The 22,688-nt window shown below is 44.0% G+C and overlaps 1 protein-coding gene across 2 annotated transcripts in view; it reads right to left on the bottom strand.

Moving 5' to 3' along the window:
* Positions 1-285: 285 nt before the first annotated feature.
* LRP2 (LDL receptor related protein 2) overlaps positions 286-22,688 on the bottom strand; it is a gene marked incomplete at both ends in the record, with an annotated part of 151,842 nt that continues 129,439 nt past the window's right edge. The window contains 17 exons of one of the 2 annotated variants that reach the window (XM_080927260.1): positions 286-441; positions 607-678; positions 1,745-1,873; positions 3,892-3,993; positions 4,624-4,753; positions 5,236-5,353; positions 5,464-5,531; positions 6,246-6,336; positions 8,169-8,288; positions 10,166-10,342; positions 11,001-11,221; positions 11,923-12,051; positions 13,288-13,453; positions 14,615-14,758; positions 16,267-16,398; positions 17,235-17,366; positions 21,568-21,696. In XM_080927260.1, coding sequence (XP_080783386.1) covers positions 286-441; positions 607-678; positions 1,745-1,873; positions 3,892-3,993; positions 4,624-4,753; positions 5,236-5,353; positions 5,464-5,531; positions 6,246-6,336; positions 8,169-8,288; positions 10,166-10,342; positions 11,001-11,221; positions 11,923-12,051; positions 13,288-13,453; positions 14,615-14,758; positions 16,267-16,398; positions 17,235-17,366; positions 21,568-21,696 — 2,216 coding nt within the window. Of the gene's footprint in view, positions 442-606; positions 679-1,744; positions 1,874-3,891; positions 3,994-4,623; positions 4,754-5,235; positions 5,354-5,463; positions 5,532-6,245; positions 6,337-8,164; positions 8,289-10,165; positions 10,343-11,000; positions 11,222-11,922; positions 12,052-13,287; positions 13,454-14,614; positions 14,759-16,266; positions 16,399-17,234; positions 17,367-21,567; positions 21,697-22,688 lie in introns of both variants that reach the window. The other variant, XM_080927261.1, reaches the window with a different exon arrangement.

Genomic DNA, 22,688 nt, shown 5'->3' on the forward strand with positions numbered 1-22,688 from the left:
TTCGTTAGCAGAGGCAGAGATGTGATAATCCTTCCAGAATTTACACAGGTACAATATATTCACAGTGTCACATCAGTGCAAGATCTACACAGTACCTCGTGATAATTGTAAAAATATGAAATGATATCAGTAAAAAAAAGACACATGACACGCCTTCCATCATAGGCAAACAGAGAAAAATATATTTTTTTATAAAGTATTGAATGTTAACTTCTCTTTCATTTGTCTGTAAAAAATATATGTGCAAAAGTGAGTGTCTAAATGTTCCCTAGAGAGTTGGCAAGGCTATACATCAGAATCCTCTTTAACAAGATGTGCAGTGTCTTTAAAGGTGTCTTCTGTGGCTGTGTAGCCTGGAGCCGAATTTCTTTTTGAAGCTTTAGCAGGGAGAGGAGATGGAGGGGGGGCCACCGCCACAGCTTCCTTTTGCTCACTGTCCATCTGCAACCACAAGACATGGATGAGACATTTACTTCCTCAGCATGACCAGACATAGTTCTGTATAACTTCTGTAAACCTTTGTCGGTTTGTCCAGAATAATCTCAGTGTGTGCCCAATCTAACCAAACAATTAATGTCTGTACTTAGAACAGGGATTAAAAATTACCTCTGCGTAGATTGGATTTTCAAAGTTCGTTGTCTGTTTGGGTTTTCGTTTGAAGATGTTCCATTTTGTGCCCTAAATGAAAAGGGGAGACCAACATCTTTCAGAAATGGAGTTTTCTATTTTGTTTTCTTCGTAGGTGTCTTTTCCTAGGTTTTTAAACTCTTATTGAAAACATATTGACTTAGAGGTGTGGCTTAGGTAGTATATTACTCAGTTCCCCTTCTGGTCCCTGAAGGGTAACTAAGACCCTCTGAGCTATTTTCATGTAACAAATTCAAAGTCTTTCCTCAATGCAAAACATGCAACCTGAAAATCTGGACTCATGCTATCTAGAAGACCTGCCGTGCAGCCAGTCAGAAACAGAGTATACCAGCCACTAAGATGGAAGTTTCTAGAACAGCCAGGATGCTCAAGGAAAAGCACAAAAGCAAACAAATCTTTTAAATGTAGCCTATAGAGAAAACGGTAAACCAAAATCTTCCTTTCTATGGTGTGTGTGTGTGTGTGTGTGTGTGTGTGTCCTACATGGTGTTTTGTGCCACCAAGTGCTGTCATTCCACAGTCCCCCTTGTGAGGGGCACTGATAAGGAAGGACTACAGTTCTCAGGGGTAAAAAAATCAGTGTCCAGAATCAAGCATGTAGATCTGGGGTAGCTACACGCATGCTCATTAAAGTTAGTGGCACTCTGTCCACTTAATACAATTTCATCTCAAAGGGACTTGTTCAACTGCAACCCAAATATCCTATGATATGCAAAGGTATAGCATATATGATTAAGAAAAAATTCTCTCTTTTTTGTTTTGTTTGTGTCTCCTGGCACACTAAATACAGCACTTGTGGGAAGATTGGATTGACACTTAGGTGGAAACAGAGGAAGAGGTGATAAAATAGTGCCACCTGGTGGTAAACATTGGTAATAGTAGAAAAGTGCTAAGAGCATCTTGGAGCTAAGAGCATCTCCGGTCTTTTATGTGTACCCTCAACACATTACTATGCATGCTATTTAGATGTCCCAGACTCGATGTCCTTTTCATGAAGATATACTAAATCCAGAAGTTTCTTTTCCATTCCTTGGATGTACGTGGCCTTCCGTGGATTAGCGTCAAAGTCCTTTGCAAATTTCTTTTCATGATTTACCTGAGTTTCATCAGCTCCAGGGGAGGCTGGCTTTGGCTCTGGAACTATCTCAGAAGGATCTATGGGCCTTCCATAATTCTGGTTTTCCACATTTTCTGGCACAGTCACCTGTGAGCATATTGACGGCCCCTGTGCAGTGTTGAAGGAAGAAGTTAATACATAAATAATGGATCTGGGTTCTGTTTGCCACCTTGTCCTCCATGGACATAGTCAGGTTCCTTTTTTATCAATAAGAGACACTGGCAGCTGTAAACTAAGCACCACTCCCACGTCCCTCAAATAAGAGCAACAACCGCCAAGTCACCTACAATATCAACTGCAGCAGGCAAGACACCTTTGGCTGTCATGCCCTCAGTTAGTATAACTCCTGCTGCAGCTGCATTGTCCACACCCTTCATTCCCACCATGCTTTGGGATAAAAGGTGTTCTAGTTGCATATTGGCAACCAAGCACTAACTAACAACACTAAGAAACAGCAACTAAGTAATAGCACAAACAGCCACACAAAGCAGTGGACCAATCCTCTTTGAAGGTTAAGAATAAAATGAGTGTGGTCAGGTATGGTAGCTTATACCACTAATCCCGGCAGGGGCAGGGGGAGTAGGAGGGGTAGAGAGGGGCAGAGGGGCAGAGGGACAGGGGGCAGTGGGACAGGGGGCAGAGGGACAGGGGGGCAGAGGGACAGGGGGGCAGAGGGACAGGGGGGCAGAGGGACAGGGGGCAGAGGGACAGGGGGCAGAGGGACAGGGGGCAGAGGGACAGGGGGCAGAGGGACAGGGGACAGAGGGACAGGGGGGCAGAGGGACAGGGGGCAGTGGGACAGGGGGGCAGAGGAACAGGGGGCAGAGGGACAGGGGGCAGAGGGACAGGGGGCAGAGGGACAGGGGGGCAGAGGGACAGGGGGCAGTGGGACAGGGGGGCAGAGGGACAGGGGGGCAGAGGGACAGGGGGGCAGAGGGACAGGGGGCAGAGGGACAGGGGGGCAGAGGGACAGGGGGCAGAGGGACAGGGGGGCAGAGGGACAGGGGGGCAGAGGGACAGGGGGGCAGAGGGACAGGGGGGCAGAGGAACAGGGGGCAGAGGGACAGGGGGGCAGAGGAACAGGGGGCAGAGGGACAGGGGGCAGAGGGACAGGGGGGCAGGGGGACAGGGGGGCAGAGGGACAGGGGGCAGAGGGACAGGGGGCAGAGGGACAGGGGGGCAGAGGCAGGCAAATCTCTGTAGGTTTGAAGCCAGCCTGGTCTACATGGTGAGACTATGTCTCAAAAGATAAATAACAAAAACAATAAAGGGAGCCAATTTGAGGATTGCCTAAAAGAGGATAATATTTTTAAGTAGTCAAATGACCTTAATACTTTTCTATTTTTGTAAAATTCACGTAACAGCATGGCTACCCATATCACCCTGACTAGGTACATTACATGGAAGGCACTGTGCTCATTTTCTCGTATTTTACATTCACCATTTTGTTTCTTTTTAAACTTGCACAACCTCCTTTTTGTTTCCTGTGAAAAACACCAGACGAGATGCCATCTCTATCCCATGATGCACTACCAAAGAGCAGGCAAAATTCGTTCACGATTCAAATCTTTTTTTTTTTTTTTTTTTGCTCTTAGGAAAGCTCATTTCTACCACCTCTTATTAAAATACCCGCGTGTCGAGTCAGAAATCCCTCGAAAACACTGACCGCTATTTGCTGCACAGACACGGGGAACAGGCCAGAAGCTGATGGATGTGGAAGAAACACTGGGCCATTAGTCCAGACTAATGGCAATAACCTGTCTCTTCTCCAGCTTCTCTTAAAGGTACCGAGTAAAAAGCCTTCAGAGCAAATCTTAACTTCAGACCTCTGTACTCTTCAGAACAGGCCGTCCCTCTCACTTTAGCACCTCTCTGATAGCACCCTCGTGATCACGTCTGGCATAGTTGCCTGTTTCGCCTCCCCACCCCTACCCCCAACCCTCGGCATAGCTGCTAAGCCTCCCATCTCTGCCACAACACAGGGCTCTGACTATTTGCAGGGCTGCATCCAGGGGTCGCTTTGTGACTGTGGGTGGCAAAGCTGAGATGCAGGCCACTGCGCTTCCTCTCACAGAAAGACCTAGAAGCAATGGAGTCTGAAAACAGATCATGGGACAGAATCTCACCTGTGCTGCCATGGCTACTTTGGAAGTATTGTCCTTGGCTGCATACATTGGGTTTTCAAATATCACAGGCTGCTTGCCTACCTCCATGACGAAGTGTTCATTCTGGCGGGAAGAGAGAGAGAGAGGGGTCACACCCACTGATCCGCTTCAGAGAGAAAGGCGTCTCCCTTGTCCCTGGATGCTCACCAGACACTTTCACAAAAAGCCACCCAAAGGTCTTTGAGAGGGTGGGTGAGAGAAAATAGCCGAAGAGACCCATGACGTCTAACTAACAAACTATTGTTTCAACTAATAAAAAGTGAACTGAGCCAATCTGCTCCAGAAAACACAAATAATCTTCTCATAGCTGAATTCTCAATGGTCCTTTAATGTACTTAATGCACTTGGGGGGGGGGGGGAATATTGAAGAATAGGGGAGGTAGGTGATGGTAGGAAATAGAGGAAAATAAGGCAGCATGAAGTTCTTTCAGGCAGGGGTGAGGATGGGTGACAGGAGGTGGGGACAAAGTGGGTTTCCAGATTACAGGAAGTCCCCACAGGCCAAGGCTGTACTAGACCCATCCTTGCCTATCCGTGAATAGATGGTGCATGGCGGAGCCGATTTCCATCTAATCTAAGGCTTACAGAGCACAGACTGTATTGGTGTTAGTTTCCCCAAGATCAGCTTTATTCCTTATAAGGAGAGTTTCTTCCATCGATTAGTGTAGATGAAAGCCTTCCAACCACGCTCACCATCGCCATGGATCTGTCAATAATTGTCTCAGGGCCAAAGGGAGACACGCCAACGTCCATGTTCACATCAGCCCCTGATCTGAAAGTCACCCCGTTTCCATTCTCAGAGGGTTTGGCAAGGCTGCTCAAGCTGAAATGAGGCACAGATACTTCATTTGTTGTGTTGTGTTGTTGTTATGCTTTTGGCTTTAATTTCGTAATTACTTTCCTCCCTTCCACATTACTGAACCTTCTATGTGCAACTCTCTCCCCAGGGGCACATGGAAGCACATCCCCAAACACAGGAAGAAAGCCAAGCCAACCCACAGCTAGCTCTGCCCTCGCCTGCCCCACACGGTAAAATACGGTCTTGCAGCACACGCTTCAGGGGGAGCTCCATGAAGACGTTGTGATGGGCAGTGACTGCTCTCAGTCCTCAGAACTGAGGGTGGGGGGACACTGGTACACGTGGTCCCATAGCAAGATGGAGGCCACAAGAAAAAAATAAATCTTGTGTCATAAAATGAGCAAAGAAATGAAGACCACCTTGATCGTGGAGATCGGTGAGCTATCATTCTAACAAATGAAAGTCACCATACGCAGGCTTATTGCATGCCTCCTAAGGAGACTGACCTCGGCAGCTTGGGCAGAGAGGGTAAGAGAGAGCCAGTTTTCCTGTAGTGAAAGAATCCAACGAGGACCAGAGCTCCAACAATGATGACGATCACGAAGGTCAACAGGACAGCCATCGCTACACAGAGGGAAGAAGCAGAGAGTGGACATCAGCCCCTGGACAAGGAAAGGTTAGAGGGGCTCACCACTGGCCCTTCAAAGGCTGGTCACCATATTTCTGACACTTACTCGTCCCTGGAGGGATGCCTCTCGAGAGCCCAACCTCACAGTATTCTCCACTGTAGCCACTAGAACACCTGGAAGGAGAAGGAGGCACAGTTGCCTTCAGAGGCTAGACTGGTACCCATGCAAGGAAGCAGAAAGAGCCCTGATCCAGGGATGTATGAGGAGCAGGCAACGCAGCCCCACTCCCCATCCGAGTGTTCTGCCAAACTAAGAACGCCCATTCTAGAAAGCCACTCACGGTAGCACAGCGCCTAGATAGTCAGTCTCATGAACTAAGCCTCCTGGCTCCTCTGCTCTGCGCCTTTCTTCCTTCGAGAGGAAGCATAGACAAAATGGCGGGGCTCTGTCCTCCAACCACCTTTGAGAGAGGGACAACTCATCTTGCTCTGCGATGACAGTTTCCCTCCAGACCGGTCTGCTTGTCATGACCCTGTCAGTTGCTCTCCCATCTCCCTAAAATCCATCTTCCCAGGTGAGGTGGGCGGTGGCATGTGGAGACATACTGCCACCCTCTAACTCCCCACTCCTGGATATGACTGGGATTCTCAAGAGTTGTTAAAAATGCAGTATCCCTGAGAAGGCACATAGGCATTTGAGGCAGGTCTTCAGGTGAGGTTTATGCTAGTTATGACTTGGGAAGCCAAGACTCCCCCAAAGGAGGAAAAGCTGGTTAGATATGAAATGGTGAATTGGACGAGCCTAGTACTTGTTTTCCCAGCGATATTAAGATCTCAGGCTGCCCTAAAGAGTCAGGGTCTACAGCTGGGACAGAGAGTCAGACTTACTTGCATTTGGGGAGGTCATTCTCATCAAAATAGCAAGTTCCTCCGTACATGCACCTGCATGGAGGAGGCATGGTGATCGGAAGTTCACTGGCTGCAGAAAGGAAAAGCCATGCATGGGTTAGTCAGCCACACACCCACCAAAGCAGAGCACTGCGCCATGCCAAAGATGCCCAGGACTGAGACGGGGGATGGGGAGGGTCAGGCCAGCTGACGCTGAAAGGCTAGCCCCTGCTCCCTAAGGCAAACAAACTTCCTAAACAGTGGTGAGATCTTGGGAGAATTATAGATGCTTGCAGAGAGTACTTTTTCCCTCTAAACAATGGGGGGCAGGGGAGATACTAAATCCAGAGCATACACTGTTCTGTCACCTGAAGTTCTCCAGATTCTCTTCTGGGAACCATTACATCTAAGAGTTTACTTAAGACACAGGTTGAAACTCTGGAACTTTGGCATGGGAGAAGGCAAGAGGCAGACACACAGACACAGACAGACGCACAAGTACCTGTGGGACAGCGACAAAGGGATATCCTCCTGGCTCAGCCCTAGCATACTCCCTGGTTGAGCATGTGTATTTTGTTTTATTTGTTGTCTATTCTCTGGTCTCTATAGGTCTCTACTCAGTGTTCCCTTTATCAAAGAGGCTAGCCAAGGCCATGCCACCCCCCGAACTGTTCTATTGTGGTTTTAGTCCATTGTATTTCTACCACTTGTGCTGTTTCATACTCATAGGCTTTTTGGTTTCTTGTGCTACTAGCAAGTAAACTCAAAGAGAAGGGATTTGTCTGCTTGCTCACTTATATTATCTCTGCTGGTCTCGATCATACCCAGTAGAGTGGACATTCAGTGAATACCACTGACCTCACTGGTAAGTTAATGAACAATAGACCACATCAAGTCCCAACTGTCACCACTCATGAGCTCACTTTGGATAAAGTCCTTTTAAATGAGAATACTATAAAGTGTTTGTGTTCGCCTGCATGTGTCTGTGCACCACAGAAGTGCAGTGCCCTCCTACTAGAGTGTGTCGTACCCTCAGAAGCCAGAAGTTGTCAGATCCCCTTGGACTGGAGTCACAGGTGGTTGTGAGTCCCTGTGTGGGGGCTGGGAACAAGCAGCCGGTGCTCTTAAGCACTGAGCCATCTCTCCAGCCTCAAAAAAATACCCAAATCTTGTCAACAGTTCTCCAGGCACACGGGACAGGAGACAAGACGAGAAAAAGCAGTATTTCCACCCTGAGTACGTTCTCCAAATGAGACGAATCCTTGCTAATCGCTTGCTTCCCCAGTGATAGAAACTGTTCCTGCCTCTTCATTTCCCCACCAGCTTAGACTTTAGGAAGCCCCGCCCCCGCCCCCCCCCCCCATGTCAGTCATAAATAGGCTGCAGGGTAAATTGCAGAATGGCTTTCTGATTGCTCATTAAGCAGAGGATGTTGGTTTAGAAGAGCTCCTGAAAAGCGGGTCTTGAGGAAAAGAGCTCATCCAGAGGAAGGCATGACAACCAAACCAGTGCTTCCTATTCTGGACATCACTTCTCAGCCACATAGCCAGCTCTCAAACTGCAGTCCTAAGATGGTTCAAAATTCCGAAATGCGCATGTGCGGCTGTGTCCTCAAGCCCCTCCCTGTTCTATGCAAGCTCCTCCCACCGCAGGAAATAGTTCTCTACCTTGAGTGAATTCTGGGAAAGGGGGGGGGGAATCTACCTTGGGAGGGGGGGAAGAAGGGAGGAAGCGCCTCACAGAAAATCCACTCTTCGAAACGTTTTTACAACATAAACGGCAACATGACTGCACCCAGAGACTCACAGAGCTCTTCCTGGTTCCCCCCTCCCCTTTTCTAACTTGAATCTGCAAAGGTCGCAACAGACGGGAGCTTCCACACTCCTGAAGGCCCCAGACCTCCCGACCAGTGAATACACTCACCTGCATCACACTCGACAGTGCTGCCAGTTACGAAGTTGGAGCCTTGGGGACAGGCACAGCTGTATCCTCCGGGTCTCAGCAGGCAGAGGTGGCTACAGACCTGCTTGCAAGGGTTGGACACTGGAAAGGAGAGGAGAACTGAGTTAAGTCCTGACAAGAGACTGGGTACCTCAACCAGAGGATGCCCACTAACCGATGTGGCTCTGCCCGGCATTGGCACGGCCCAGGCAGCATCCAGGACCTCTAGGCCCACACTCACCTAACACTACTATCTGTGCCACCGTACCAAAGTGATTTCTGTGCTAGTCACAGTGTCCATGGTTGCCATTCATCTCTGCTGTTGGAAGGTGAGTGCCTGCTTGGTTCAAGCATACACTCAACACCTGTTGGTGCTAAGCACCTTTAAGATGTGCTCAAAAGATCAAAGCCTCATCCCAAGACTTGTCATTGCCCAAATCTGGGTGGATCAAGTCTACCCAGAGCCAGAGTGAGCTTCCTACAAAACCTTTGGAAACCTCTACTGTGGAAAATAAAAAGGATTTGACAGAATGAGCCAGGAACCACTGAGACATTATTACATTGGGATGGAGCCCAACTAGTCACATTTAAAACTCTTCATATAATCCCAGAACCGTTTGAAAAATACTCTTACATGGATTGTGAAGGACCAAGGGTTAAATTAGACCCATGTTCCCCGGATTCTTTCTCAGACTAACGTTCTGTGATCTTTATTTACTACCACACAAAATTCAATCTTAATTGAGGCATAGAGATCAGATAAATAAGACATTTTACAAAAGCTGCATCCAAAATCTACCCCAACTGACTCTTTTGCCTGCTTTCTGGAGTAGAGTTCTTCGAATTTTAATCAGATATTAAATCTCTATAAATTCAGATTCTGCTTTAGAAGTTCAAGTGCTCTGTCTGGAGAGGAGCAAAGACTGGTGAACTGGTTTCACATTTCCTTAGCCACCGGAATGCACAATGACTGAGAACTTCCAACATCCACAGGCAGGACACAGCAAGCCATGTTTAACAAGGTCTGCCAGTCTGATCTATGCTAGAACTTAAAGACAGTTGACCCACAGTGAATGCCAATCTAGCACATTTGGGAAGTAAGAGAAATCCCAGGCCTTCATCTGAATCTGCATGTTCCAGCAGGAGCCAGAGTGTCAGCTGACTGAAGGACAGTCATGAAAGTCACAAGGTCACTTGTGGTCACTCAAGGCTAATACAGGCTCTCAGGACATCAGTGAACGGACATCAGTGAACTCTGTCCCTGACTCAGAATGACTTGTCCAAGCCTATAGCAGAATTCAGCCAGAGCCAGAATACAGACCTCCAAAACAGCGAGAAAAACTAACAAACAAACAAAGCTTTGGATTGGATAGAATTATGCTTAAAGACATAACCACTGGTGGTATGACATGTTGTTAACTGTTTCTGCCTCATATTCCTTATTTGAAACAAGAAGTGGCAGATAGTATGAAAGAATCTGGTACTAGATAACTTAGTTAAGGCCAATTTCTCCGCTCATTTCAAAAATATCCTGTCTTTTTCTCCTCACATGTAACACAGGTAACCTAGGAAGCAGGCCTGAATGGGGCCGAAACAAAGCTATTTCCTCATGTTTTTACCATCTTACGAATGAACATGATTTCTGACATTCATGAGATGCTCATGCCTCTAGATTCTGTGGCCTAAAAGTCTGTCTCCCTAAATGACAAATAAGTACTGAAACATTGCTAATGATTTGTGTGTGTATGTGTGTGTGTGTGTGTGTGTGTGTATGTGTATGTGTGTGTTCATGATTTATGTATTTTCATTCAGCCTACAACGTTCTCTTTCTACATTTAAAATGTTACAGCACCCATCCCTACCCACTCCCGGACCCACTCCCCCATTGTGACCCTTATCATCCACTAACACTATAGCCAGTATTCTAAACTAAGGTGTGCAGTCCATGAGGAACATCTCTTCCCAAGACTGGTATTTACCTGACTGGTTGTATCTCAGCTGATGGAAGATTCGGACTTGAGTGAGCCAAGGGTTCACCACCAGCACTTTCTCTTTGTTCTCTTTCCCAAATTTATTTTGTCTCCACACTTCTCCCTTTTCCTTAGCGACCCAGTAGAGCTGGTCTTCGAAGATGTCCAGACTGAAGGGCTTCATTGCTGCGTAGCAATAGTGAGAAAATGAAACAGGGCTAATGAGACATTATACCCAGCACGACTGTGCCTGCTGTCGTTTGGCTTGAAGTAATATCTCGTGAACTTGGGCAGACTTCTGGGTTACATGAAGAGTTCAAGATAAATAAAACGAGTCAGTATACATGGTCTGACTTTAAAGCTGCTGATTGTATTCCATTTTAAGAAACAATGTGATGAACTAAGACCCTCCCTGTCTCCCGGACGTAAGAGCATACTGGCCAGTTAAAAGACATGTGGTATGAACTGGATTGTTACGTGTCTGTGTTAGGTTTTGAATAATAAAACAAAATGTTCCTTTCCTTACATGTTTCTGGTTGAACACAAGAACAGGCTAGCACATGGGAGATGAATAGGCCTGGAAGCAGTTGTATGTATATTAGTAAGAACATACATGACTTAACATAAGGAAGATACACTCTCAGAAGGGCCTAACAGAAACCTTAGCCCTTTCATTATCTGATTCATAAAAAATATAAAAAGGACTATTGCTGTGAGTTAGTTTGAATTTAATATAGCAGCCGGGTGCTGATGGAAACAAATCTGAGGAATTACATAAGCCGTATCCTAAGACACAGTGAAAACATGTTAGAACATTATTGATATACAAATCCTAACTGCTAACCTTCATTTATGATGAGTCTCCTGTCAGTCCCATCATACTTAATGGTTTCAATAACATCTTCTTTGGAGTCACTCCAATAGATCCGATCATCATTCAGATAATCTATGGAGAGACCATTTGGCCAGCCAAGGTTCTCAGAAACCAGAACACTGCGATGTTCCCCATTCATCCAGGCAGACTCAATTTTAGGCTGTTTTCCCTGGTCGGTCCAGAACATCAGCCTGCAACGGAAAATTGCCTGGTTGAAGCAACTCATCTCATGGAGCTTCCTCGCTCTGTGGCACAGGAAGCATTAGCAATGGTGCAACCAACCACCTTCCTGAGTGTGAGTAATACTGCTTCTATAAAGATGTCTCTCGATCTCCATGTGTTATACACAAGACACATAGTTTGATGCTAAAGTCAAGTCCGCATCAGGAGTTCGATCTTCTCAAGGAAGCCATTTTAAGCATCACCACTGAATCCCTTAGGGCCATGATTTCACATAGAGAAGACAACAATATCAAAGTAATAATAACTCTGTGCTTCAAACACAAATACAGGACACCAGTCCTGTCCAAATAGGCAAAGTGCTTGCTAAATGTCCATGTAAATGTCAAAACTCAAGAGGAAAAGACCAAACTAGTTCTTTCTCACAGTGAGGTCAGCTACCAATTGCCGTGTTTCTGTAAGTAAACAATGTATGTGTATGAACATGCCTTTTTAATGTATTTTTTTCATACTTTGGAAATGAAATTTTATAGCCAGTGAAATACAACCAGATTTCCAGCTGAGTTTCAATCAGCAAGCTATTTTTTAATACAACCAAATAAAAGTGCAGAGCAGGGATTTGTGTGAGCAGATGGATCCTCATGCACATCCCAAAGTGCAATTTCTCCAGTAGAAACTCTATATTGACTAGAGCATCTCTTCAAATACTTACCCTAGCTTAGGATTCACAGCAACGGCAGCTGGCTGATCCAGCTGGGTGGTGATCAGCCACTTCCGGTATCTTCCATCAAGGGTAGCGACCTCAATTCGTTGGCTCTTAGCATCTGACCAGTAAATATGCCTGAATGTAGAGAAGCAGGGTTAAGTAGAAACACGTGGGCCAATCGTTTAAAAAGAGATGTGAGAAAATGTGACTTGTAAGTTCAAGCCAGGGCAACAAACACTCAGACGCCTGTAAAATGCATCTCAATATCTACGAGTCTTCCACTCATGCTTCCACGGGCAGATTGAGGCGTGTGGTTTTTCATTCTTACTGCCCGGGAGTCTCATCTCCCTCAGCAATGAGCACAACTGTAATCAAGAAGGACTGAGCATCAGCTCCAAAGATGAATGAAAATAGCATTTCAAAATAAAAACTCAGCAAGGCTAGCCTTGACCTATTTCCATGTCTGAGGCTGCAAGCTCTTTCTCTAGCAAGCAGAATGAACTCCTGCGGTGTCTTGCTGAGGCTAAGAAAGGTGAAACTTAACAGCTGGAGTTTTCGGTAATGGTTCACTAAGGCCTGGCTTCCTGGCAGAATGTGCTGAGGGTGAGGCTTCTGTTAGCCTCCAGGCACACTGGGGACTCAATTAACTTCTTTGGAGAAGCTCAGGTCTCCCAGGACAAGATTGTTAAAAGGGAAGAAATGAATTTGTACTTCAAATGACTCCTCTTTCTCCACTGAGGCTTCCGGTTCTTACCTCATTTTCAAGGTCAAGACACTCTCACCAGCATCTGGCTCCTGCGAGCCCCTTCCTGGGAAAGGGGGTTATTGGTAACTCCTGCATCCCAGGCTGCATAGCAGGCATCACTGTGATCAAGATTCTAGAGAGGGTTCTAAGCTAGAGGGCATCCAAACTGTGAGCCAAAAGGTTCTAGACAGTCCCAACAGAACAGCACATGAGTAAAGGCTCTATTAACTTTCTAGTTGGTACCAGCTAGCTTGGACACGGGAAAACGGTGGCTTGTTCTTTTTCCCAATTAATTACCAGATGAGATGTTAAATCTCAAAGAAAGACACTTGAAGAACACTGCCATACTCAATGTTAGTCTTGGAATACAGAGCTCTCACATTTAACATACAATCTTGACCCTGAGTGCTTGCCCAAAGCCTTGTGTGCTATACACTGAATATAGAAAAGGACAATGTTTGTACTGCACACAGGGGCAAGCAGGAGTGGTTGCCGTGACCAGAGCACGCCCACACAGGGCTGAACTGGGCTAGCTGCTGAGCTCACTATTAGAACACATGCACCGTGGTGAAGCAGTACTCGCTCGTGAGAATGAAATGGGCAAGAGAGACGCGTGGCATATTTACCTTCCGACCCAGTCCACAGCTAATCCATCTGGCTGCATTAAATATTTCAGGCCCAGGTCAACTTCACGTATGGGATTGTTACTGCCAGATTCAAAGTCGGGGATGTAGGCACGTTTGATGGCACCGAATTGAGAGCCCTGTGCCAGCACAGTGTAATAGACAACACCTAGAGAGGAATGCACAGTAAGACTGGGTCTTGCACTGGTCTCTCTACTTTCATAATGCAATTAATTCCCATGCATCAAACCTCGATGCACATCATACTTGAACTAGAAAGGCTCAACCTATAGCTTCCTCTGCTACAGTATTTTATTCTTGATTGTAACCAAAAGGCTGAGAAGTTATTCAATGGGTATTTATATAACATACAAAGACTGTGGCCAGTACAAGACCCACTACCTAGTAGTCTGAGAGATTTGTAAGTCTCCAGCCCCCCACCGTCTAAACACTGAGGTTAATCTGATCACACAAAGACTAAGACTGAATGAAATTCAGAGCACATTGGGCATACACTTCTTTCCTAAATGGGTACCATTCTTGACATAATGTTGAAAATTAAAATTTTGCATTGCGTAAATAAATGTGAAAATACTGTGATAAGTTTTACATTGCAGTCATTATTAGTAGATCATAAACATTTCACATGTTACATTTTACACCCCCCCCCAGACTCTCAGATAAGAACGAGATTACTAATACTTTACCGTCTTAAAAAAAAATGAGATCTAAAGAACTGTAACAACTGCTTAATGTCATAACTCTAGAAAACAGGACATAAGGACAGAAGACCATGCCCAATGACAGGCCTGTTCACTTTTTTCTTCGTTTATCTAAGATCCTTTAGTGTCCACTGCATATCTTGTCTACATGTCTAGATATAAGGTCAGGAGCTGGGTACATAGCGCTCAGTCTTCAAAGGGCACACTATTAGAAGAGTCATCCAAAGGGCATGCAGCATTGTCTAGAAGCCTAAAGTGCTGTTGCCTCATGGTGGGCTTTAGTGGGATTCTGCCAGAATGTCACAGCAGTGACACTGGGTGCCCAGAAATCTGCCACAATGCTGTGGTAGAAAGGACGGGTACCCGTGTGTGTGAAGACAGGGAATTTTAAAATACAAGGAGCTGCGGATTGAAGTTTCAGTGGGAAATCAAGAAATCTGACAGGGACCCAAGTCCACAGTGAAAATCCAGAGATGTGCCGGACAGGAGCCCCAACTTCCAATCAGGCAGAAAAACTCCACTCGATACAAAAGCAAAATCCCCACGAATTCACCATCTAGAATCAAGGAAATCAATGCAATGACTAGCGGTGAAAGTCTCATACTCACTGAGGCCTATGCCCTCAGGATTCCAGTCATAGTCGACCGTTTGGATATGTTCCTGCTCTTCCAGATACTCTGAGAACTTGTCAGAGGACATGTTATACTTCCGGATTCGGACGTTCTCGGGCAGGAGCAAGAGAGGAGGGCTTCCTGTAAACAAAAAGGGCTGATTTGTCTCTCCAAATGCCAGTGGAAGTAAGGTAGATATTAAATGCCTTGAGGGCAGGGATAAAAGAGGAGGAAGAGGGAGGACTTACTTTTAGAGGAATCTGACCCTCACAGTTGACTACCCTTGGAGTCAAAATCCAGAGATGTGAGCATTAGGGTTTTTTGTTTGTTTGTTTTGTTTTTAAATTACCTTATATATTTGTTTATTTACATGTCCCCAATGGCAGCTTAGACAAGACCACTACAAAGAACGCCCATTTATACCACAAGTCTTTCCCTCATCCACTAATAAGAATGTAGACATGGAAATAGCTTTCAAGGTCCTGCTGAGAGCATCCCAGGGAACTATCTGCCCTCACTTCTGACTGGCAGGTTTTGTGATTGTCTTAACAGATAATCACCTCCACAGCCCAATTTAACTGCCAGCTAATGGGAATCGAGACAGCTTGTTCTTGAATTTTTAGGGCTTTATTTTATTTTATTTTTTTATCTTAAAAGTAGATCTTTCAATGGTGACTCATCCCAAAATACTTCTCTAGAATTTTAAAACTTTAATTTACTTGCAAAATGTCAATCAAATGTAATTTAAGTGACTTTTAAAGGTTCATTTCATATATTTCCTCAGACTTGACATTACGTTTTATATGAATATTCTAATTTATTTCAGCTATCCCCTTAGTTAAAAGATTTAAACTTTTCTTTTTTTTCTTTCTTTCTTTCTTTTTTTTTATTTGCTGCCTAATTGCAGGACCAGCTGCTCAAATGACTTCCCTCTAGTTTCTGTTCACTTGCAAGCTGTTTGGAAGCTAAAACACCTAGATTTGCTTGACAAATACTCGCCTTAATCACCAAGCTTATGCTATGCATAGGTTTATGTTCTCCATTCACTTCTTAAAGTCTAGAACCGATTTCAAATCCTAAATAAAGCCATAAACTCCTTTACTAGGAAATGCTGATTTAGAGCAGATCTCTGCAATTGGGAACACAATGTTTCCTTTCTCGTCATTTTTCATCTATGATTTATACTTAAAAAAAAAATTTCGCTGGGTTCTTTAGTTATAAGCATTTGCTTAAAATGTAAACCTAATGATTTGATGTTCTGAATATACCAGCTTTTCTGTTGAAGAAACACTCCCGGATCTGCCGCACTTTTATGTGTTTTGACTCTTTGCATTATGGGACTCCACATCTTGGGTCTCACTGGATTTGAGAGCTAAGCCCTCTTCATCCTCTAGTTACATCCTGCTACACCCACTTCCTTCTAGAAGTTTTTGTCCAGGTAAAGAAGAGGTTAAAGTCAGAAGACTAACTGATATCTGTCTATTACATTTTACATATTTGTTAGGAGGCTACAGTTTTAAACTGGTAGAAAAGAAAGACTAGGTGTTAAGAAGAAGTAGCTGAGACTATGAAAGTGGAAATTAATTTCCTGGTATGTCAGGATTGATGTCCCCCAGAGGTGACTTGTTCCAAACACGGGCCCATCGTACCATCAGCTGCACACCGTTCTCCGTAATGGGTACTCATAGACTTGAAACCGTCCACACAGAGACATTCATAACTCCCTTTGATGTTTCGACAGCTCTGGGGGCAGATGCCAAACTCCGCACATTCATTGATGTCTGTGGGCAAAATAAAAGCCAAGAATGCAACATGAATGGGACAATGTCTTCTGTCCCATTCGGAAGTAGAATTCCCAGGCAATGTGAACCGAGAAGAGTGCTCATGAGACCAAAGCATGTTGAAGACATTCCACAATAAAAAGAGAACCGCAGTCGACTGCCTCTGAGCCTAAAGCACCCCCTCCCCCCAAAGCTGGTCAACAATGAGCTACAGGACTTCAGGCAATGAATGCTTCCTGGCTAAAGACATCTGTACGGTTGATATCCAACACTGCTTCCCTTCTGTTAACTAAACAGCTTCAAGAAGAGTCACCAATTAGGGGTGACAACAGATCTGCTTTAGTAACCAGAAGAATTCTTTAAATCACCTCTAAGGGGTTGAAGTGATAACTTTGTGGTAGATTGCTAGGTTCTGTCCCTAGTACTGCCAAGAATTTATTAGAGTATGACATATGAATATGACACAGTAACATACATGATGAAACCTAAAATCGAAGTCATCTCTCACCTTAATAAGCTACCTTTTGAGCCCATGCAACAGAACTTATTTCTGCCTTGCCTAAGTAGATATGAAATAAATACATGGGGTTTGACTCATGACGAAGACATTGAGCTTTTCCATTTCTTGTGGTTTTATTTCACAGACTAATACATTGTCAGCCATTATCACCCAAACCTCCATTATTAACACTGTGTACCAGAGTGACAGCACCAGGAGGCCAACCCATTAAAGAAATGACATAGTGGCCTAATTAAAAGGCAATAGGTAGAAAACCTAAAAAAAAAAAAAAAAAGTAAAGTTCTCTAAATAACAATGAAAGAAAAAAATGTTCTACCTTGACAGGAATTTTTGTCCAAAGTACTAGGTTTGAACCCAGATCTACAGGAGCAGATAAATCCTCCATTGCTTAACTGAGTGCAGTTCTGTTCACATAGCTTTTCAGCACATGTTCTGTTTTCTCCTAGGTCTGGAAAACAAAACCTCAGCATTATGAGTGAAGGGTACAAGCCAGGTCAGCCACAAGCACACAGACACACACCACATAGCACCTTCAGATGACCTCTTCCAGTAGCCCTGAAATTAGAGGTGATCTTGGCTCTGTAAAAGGCTTGGATGTTATCTACACAAAAGTACAATGGTCCTTGAGGCTATTTCCCATCCTATAGAGCTCTGCCAGGCTCAGCCTCAGAGTATCCAACACCAGAGTCAGAAACTATGAAACCAGAGCTTCCACAGCTAACATTGCATGTTCTTGCTCATTCATCTTATGCAGATAGATAGATAGATAGATAGATAGATAGATAGATAGATAGATAGATAGATAGATAGATAGTAAATGTATTTCATACACAGATAGATAGATAGACAGATAGATAGATAGCGACAGGTTAGAACAAAATTACAGTTATGAGATGATGGTTTCGCCAAGTATTAACCAATTAATTGAAAGGATATTTATCAGTGTGTAGTAAGATGCAGTAATATTATGCGCTTCAGAAACACAAAATGCTTATAATAAAGACTGAATCTGAACTCTCAACAACCACACATTCTTAAATAAGTTTTGTTCATGTTTCCTTTTATATTTTTTGATAGAGTTTAGTAACTGTCTAGGAATTTGTCTAGTTCATATATAAAGCCTTAAGTTAGTATATATATGTGTGTGTGTGTGTGTGTACATATATATGTATATATATAACAGAAATATTATAATATGTAGATATCTCAAACTACTTTAACAATACCCCTGCTTGGCTGCCATTGCAGTTTAGTGATAGAGAATTAGGCCCTGAGCTCCATTACCAGCAACACAGAAAATAATCAATAAAAATAATACATTCATATATTTTCACTGTTACTCTATTAATGAATCTCCCCAGGGAGGATAAAAGTATGCACTAAGATTGGTGTTTCAGAATTATAGCACTGATAGGTTTTCTTGAAAGAGCATAATTATATTTTCAACAGTGAGGAGGAAATAAGATATACTGTACTGTCTTAAATCTCAAATTACCACTGATACACCAGTGATTGTACCTGTACTATGACACATTATAATTTGTAAGATGTACTTCATTTTGAGACGTGTTAAAATATAAAAGGAAGCATATAGCTCAGAAATGATGAGTTTTGATCATTTATATTATGGGTTGTTATGACGATCCAAGGCTTCAAATGATACTTTGCTATGGGAAATATCTAAAAACAAGTAGGAAGAAAAAAAAAAGATTGTGAGGTTGTTTAAAATAGTGTATTAAATGTAGAAATTATTGGTGCTGGGGATTGAACCTTGAGCTTTCAACCTTAGGCCTTTGTACCTGCTAAACATACAACATGAATATTGAGCTACACCCAGACTCTACTTGCATTAACATCTCCAGCCTTTATAATAAAGCAAAATATGACCAACTGTCTGTTTGTGTTGGAACCTACTAAATGGCTATTCTTATCCTAATTTCCAGGGGTCTGGATTCTCCAGAATAGATTCCTCACAGCTTGGATTCTGTCCAGATTCTCCTGTTCTCATCCTTACCTGGTGATCTTGTCCCTGGCAGTCTCTACAGGTCATCCATTCCTGTCATTGTCAGCTTGCCCCTTTCATCTTGTCACCTTCTCCCAAACTTAGGTGATGCAGCGAAGTCGAAGAAGCTGAGGCTAGATATGGGGGTGGTGAGCAGTGTTTGCCTCAGGAGTCAAGCCTCGTCCTTTCAAAGGAGGTGTGTTTTGGTCACAGGCTTCTAGTTATCTCAGCTAAAGAAAATGTGGACTCTCCTGGTTACGATCAAAGAAGGCTTTGATTTCTGTCTCCCTAACCACATGGCAGGCTTTCTTATGACGTGATGAAGGTGTTCGTTTATATATTTAGGATAGACTAAAAACGTCGAGTGTCAAGAGTAGAAGAATGCCACTCAATTGACCACTGCCCAAAAATTACAGCCATGAAAGCTTAGAAGTCTGAGTTGCCAATAACTTCATGTTTCAAAACAAATAAACCTTTCCAAGTTTTCTAGTTCTTCTGGAGACAGTTTTGGTGTTCTGAGTGTCTCTAGGAGTTTTTCATATCTCAGCAAGCCTGTTGTAATTCTCTTTCCAGTTCCGTAGGATCTCTACAGTGAACCATCCTCTTAACTCTATCACTGGACTCTGTGATCCTCTCTCAGCTCTCAAGTGCATCTGTAATTAAGGGGAGAGCAGAAAGCTCTCCCTTGACTGAATCATTACTCTTTCAAAGTAAGAGACCTTACTTCCAAAGAGCAGAACTATCACAGCATTTGGAATGGAAGATTTCCATCCAACTTCTTTCATTTGAAGACCAGCAACATCTAGCCATCACTTTAATCCACGGAACAGTGGCAGTAAGGCCGGGGGCATTCAGCTTAGTGCCAGAGCAGTTGCTTAGCAACCAGCTTCCACAAACATAAGCATATGGTTCTCTGTTTATAAGACAGTCTCTCTAGCTTCCAGTTTACTTTTCATTTAAAAAAAAAAGGAATAAAAATATCACAGAAATAAGTTACACTACCTTTACAATCACAGGAATTTTATCTGCAGCCTGACTTCAGCTAATTTCCTTTATAATGGTGCTGGGGAAACGTGCATGTCTTCCCGTGACTGAAAATGTGGCAACCTGAGCAGGGCTTGGGGGCTCTGAGCACACGCATGCTTGGGTGACACATGTGTCACATGCATGTGATGCATAAGCAACCATTTGACTCTGTATTTAAAACATCCTGATCCACATCTTAATTTTTTCAAAATCCTATCTTCACTGCAAGATTGATACACAATGTAAAGAAAGGAAGAGATGGGGAGGTAGTGAGGGACCAAGAGGAAAGAAGACAAAAAGGTAATGGGCCTGGGGGACCCAAGCACTGGCATTATAATTAAAATTATACACCTAGTAGAGCACACCTTTCATTTCAGTGCCCCGGAAGGAGAGGCAAATGGATCCCTGAGTTCAAAGACACTGTGGTCTACATAGTGAGTTCCAGGACAGCCAGGGCTACATAGTGTTTTGAAATAAAATGAAAAGAAGAAAAAGAAAGAAAAAGAATTCTACACCTGTGTCAAATGGTAAGCCCATATCTGAATTCCATGTCACATCTAAAATGAAGTCAATGTGATGCTGCTTTATTTCCTTTAACTAAATCAACTTCCAGTGAAATTCCACCTGAATAGAAAGTACTGCCCTGGACACAGGCACAGGCAACAAGAGAAAGTCTCATTTAGCCCAAATCAAAAATGTGTTATCCTTCTGAAGCTGTTTATATATCAGTCTCTGTGTCAAAATCTGCCACCAAATTCTATCAAAAACTTAACCAAGTCACAAGCACTCCAAGTCCCCCTGAAAGGGCGAGACCAGTGGTAAGCCAACTGAGTGTGGTCAGTTAGTAACTATCAGAAAGTCTTCTGGATGCCTCGGGGTCTGATAAGAGCAATGCAGGAGGGAATCATGCAGTGCCCAAGAAGCTGAAAACACATGGAGAAAAATAAGTAACATGAGCAGTTTCAGGCTCTCAGTGTTTAAAGAGCTCCTTCAGAGGCCACTGGGCTGGCCTGAGTTCCATGTCTGGAAACTATGGAAACATGAAAGAACCATACAACTGCACTCTGATGTACACACACACTACTGCATGCATGGGTACACATACACACAATCGGTAGTTAACTGACTAAAAGGGGTCAGACTATATCAAAAATAACACAGCAGGTCCCTGAGGGCACCAGAGGCCATTCTCCTTGCCTGGAGTTCCACAGATGCTTAATTTCTGCTTCTGTTGCTCTCTTTGCTCCTCAGCAAGTGACTTCAGCATCAGTATGGAAGTGGATGACACCAGCCACCCAGTGGGAAAGTAGCCATGAGACAATGTGCATGTGATGTATGACGGGATGTCAAAGGTATGAATGAATACAGCCTCAACGGTTCCGAATGAACCAAATCCATCCCTTGACTGTGTTCATCACTTCCAACTGACCCAAAGTCTTTCTTCTACTTAAAAGAAAGAGCCACGCATGATGGTACACACCTCTCACCCTACCGCTTGGAGGCAGGAGAATCCGAGCTTGTAGCTGATCCCTGACTACAGTGTTTGAGGCCCATCTGGACCATTTGAGAGCCTGTCTGGTTATGTTACCATGGTGAAATAGAGAACCAAGTGTTTACTTACTGCAGCCAGTTTCATCAGAAAGGTCCCCGCAGTCATCCACATTATCACACACGTAGTGCTGTGAAATACAGTTCCTGTTGCTACACTTGTATTCAGTGTCTGTGCAAGGCTTGTGGGTTGGTTTTCTACCTGCAGTTTTAAAAACAAAGTCAAGTCAAAACTTTCCTTCACGGAAGCAGACGGCTTCACCTGTCTTTTCACAGATCACGCCCCCCCCAACTTTCTCCGAGCTCCCCAGTATCTAGATTAAAACCAAGTGACTAGTTCTAGCCAAGGCTGGGAGTCAGAAGTGACGTATGTCATGCTTGGACTAAAGCCACTCAAAGCCCGCGTGCCTTCACACTGTCTCCTACACTGGGGTTGTAACCTTGGTGGTCAGGTATGTCAGGTGGCTAGCTCCAAGATGGATGCTGGTCAAGCTGAACGGTCCTTTACACACACAAGAAAGAACTCTTTGTTGTGTTAAGACTCGGAGATTTGTGGGCTGCTGTAAAATTAATTGCTCCGAGTAACACAGATGATGAGAGAGGGAGGGTCTTTCCAAATCAAAAAACGGGAAACATTTGGCATCCGCTTAATAGTCAGGAGACCAAGGTTACATACAAGGTAGTGGTGAAAAGGGAAGGCAAACCGGGTGCTTATGGAGCAGTGCCCAGCCTGTCCTTCCTCAACAAAGGTGCTTAAGAAAGAGAAAAAGGTCCGTGGAGAGCTGGTTGTGATATTAACAGACATGCAAGAAACTAAGGGCCAAAAGCTTTGCAGTATGGGACAAGCTGACCACATGGGAGCCCCAAGGAGGAAGAATTCCTAGGTTAAAAGGCTCTTAGATGCACAGGCCAAGTGACACCAAAGCTTGACAAAATGTCCTTTTTTTTTTTTTTTTTTTTTTTTTTGATGGTGGAAGTAGTTGTGAACTGTGACAAAGGTATGTGAGAAAATAAGGAGACAGATAAAAGAGCTTCCTCAGAGGCGCACCGTTCAGTGAGGGTGTCTACTTTAGAATTGAGTAGAGGGCAAACGGTTTGAATTCCTTCTGGGTTCCTGAGAGAAGTATGTGGCCGAAATATACTCACACCGCTAACTCTTCGTTTCATCGTAAAATTTAAGTGTGAATTAAATTA

Source organism: Micromys minutus, assembly GCF_963924665.1.
Source record: "Micromys minutus genome assembly, chromosome: 13".
NCBI classification, from domain to species: domain Eukaryota; kingdom Metazoa; phylum Chordata; class Mammalia; order Rodentia; family Muridae; genus Micromys; species Micromys minutus.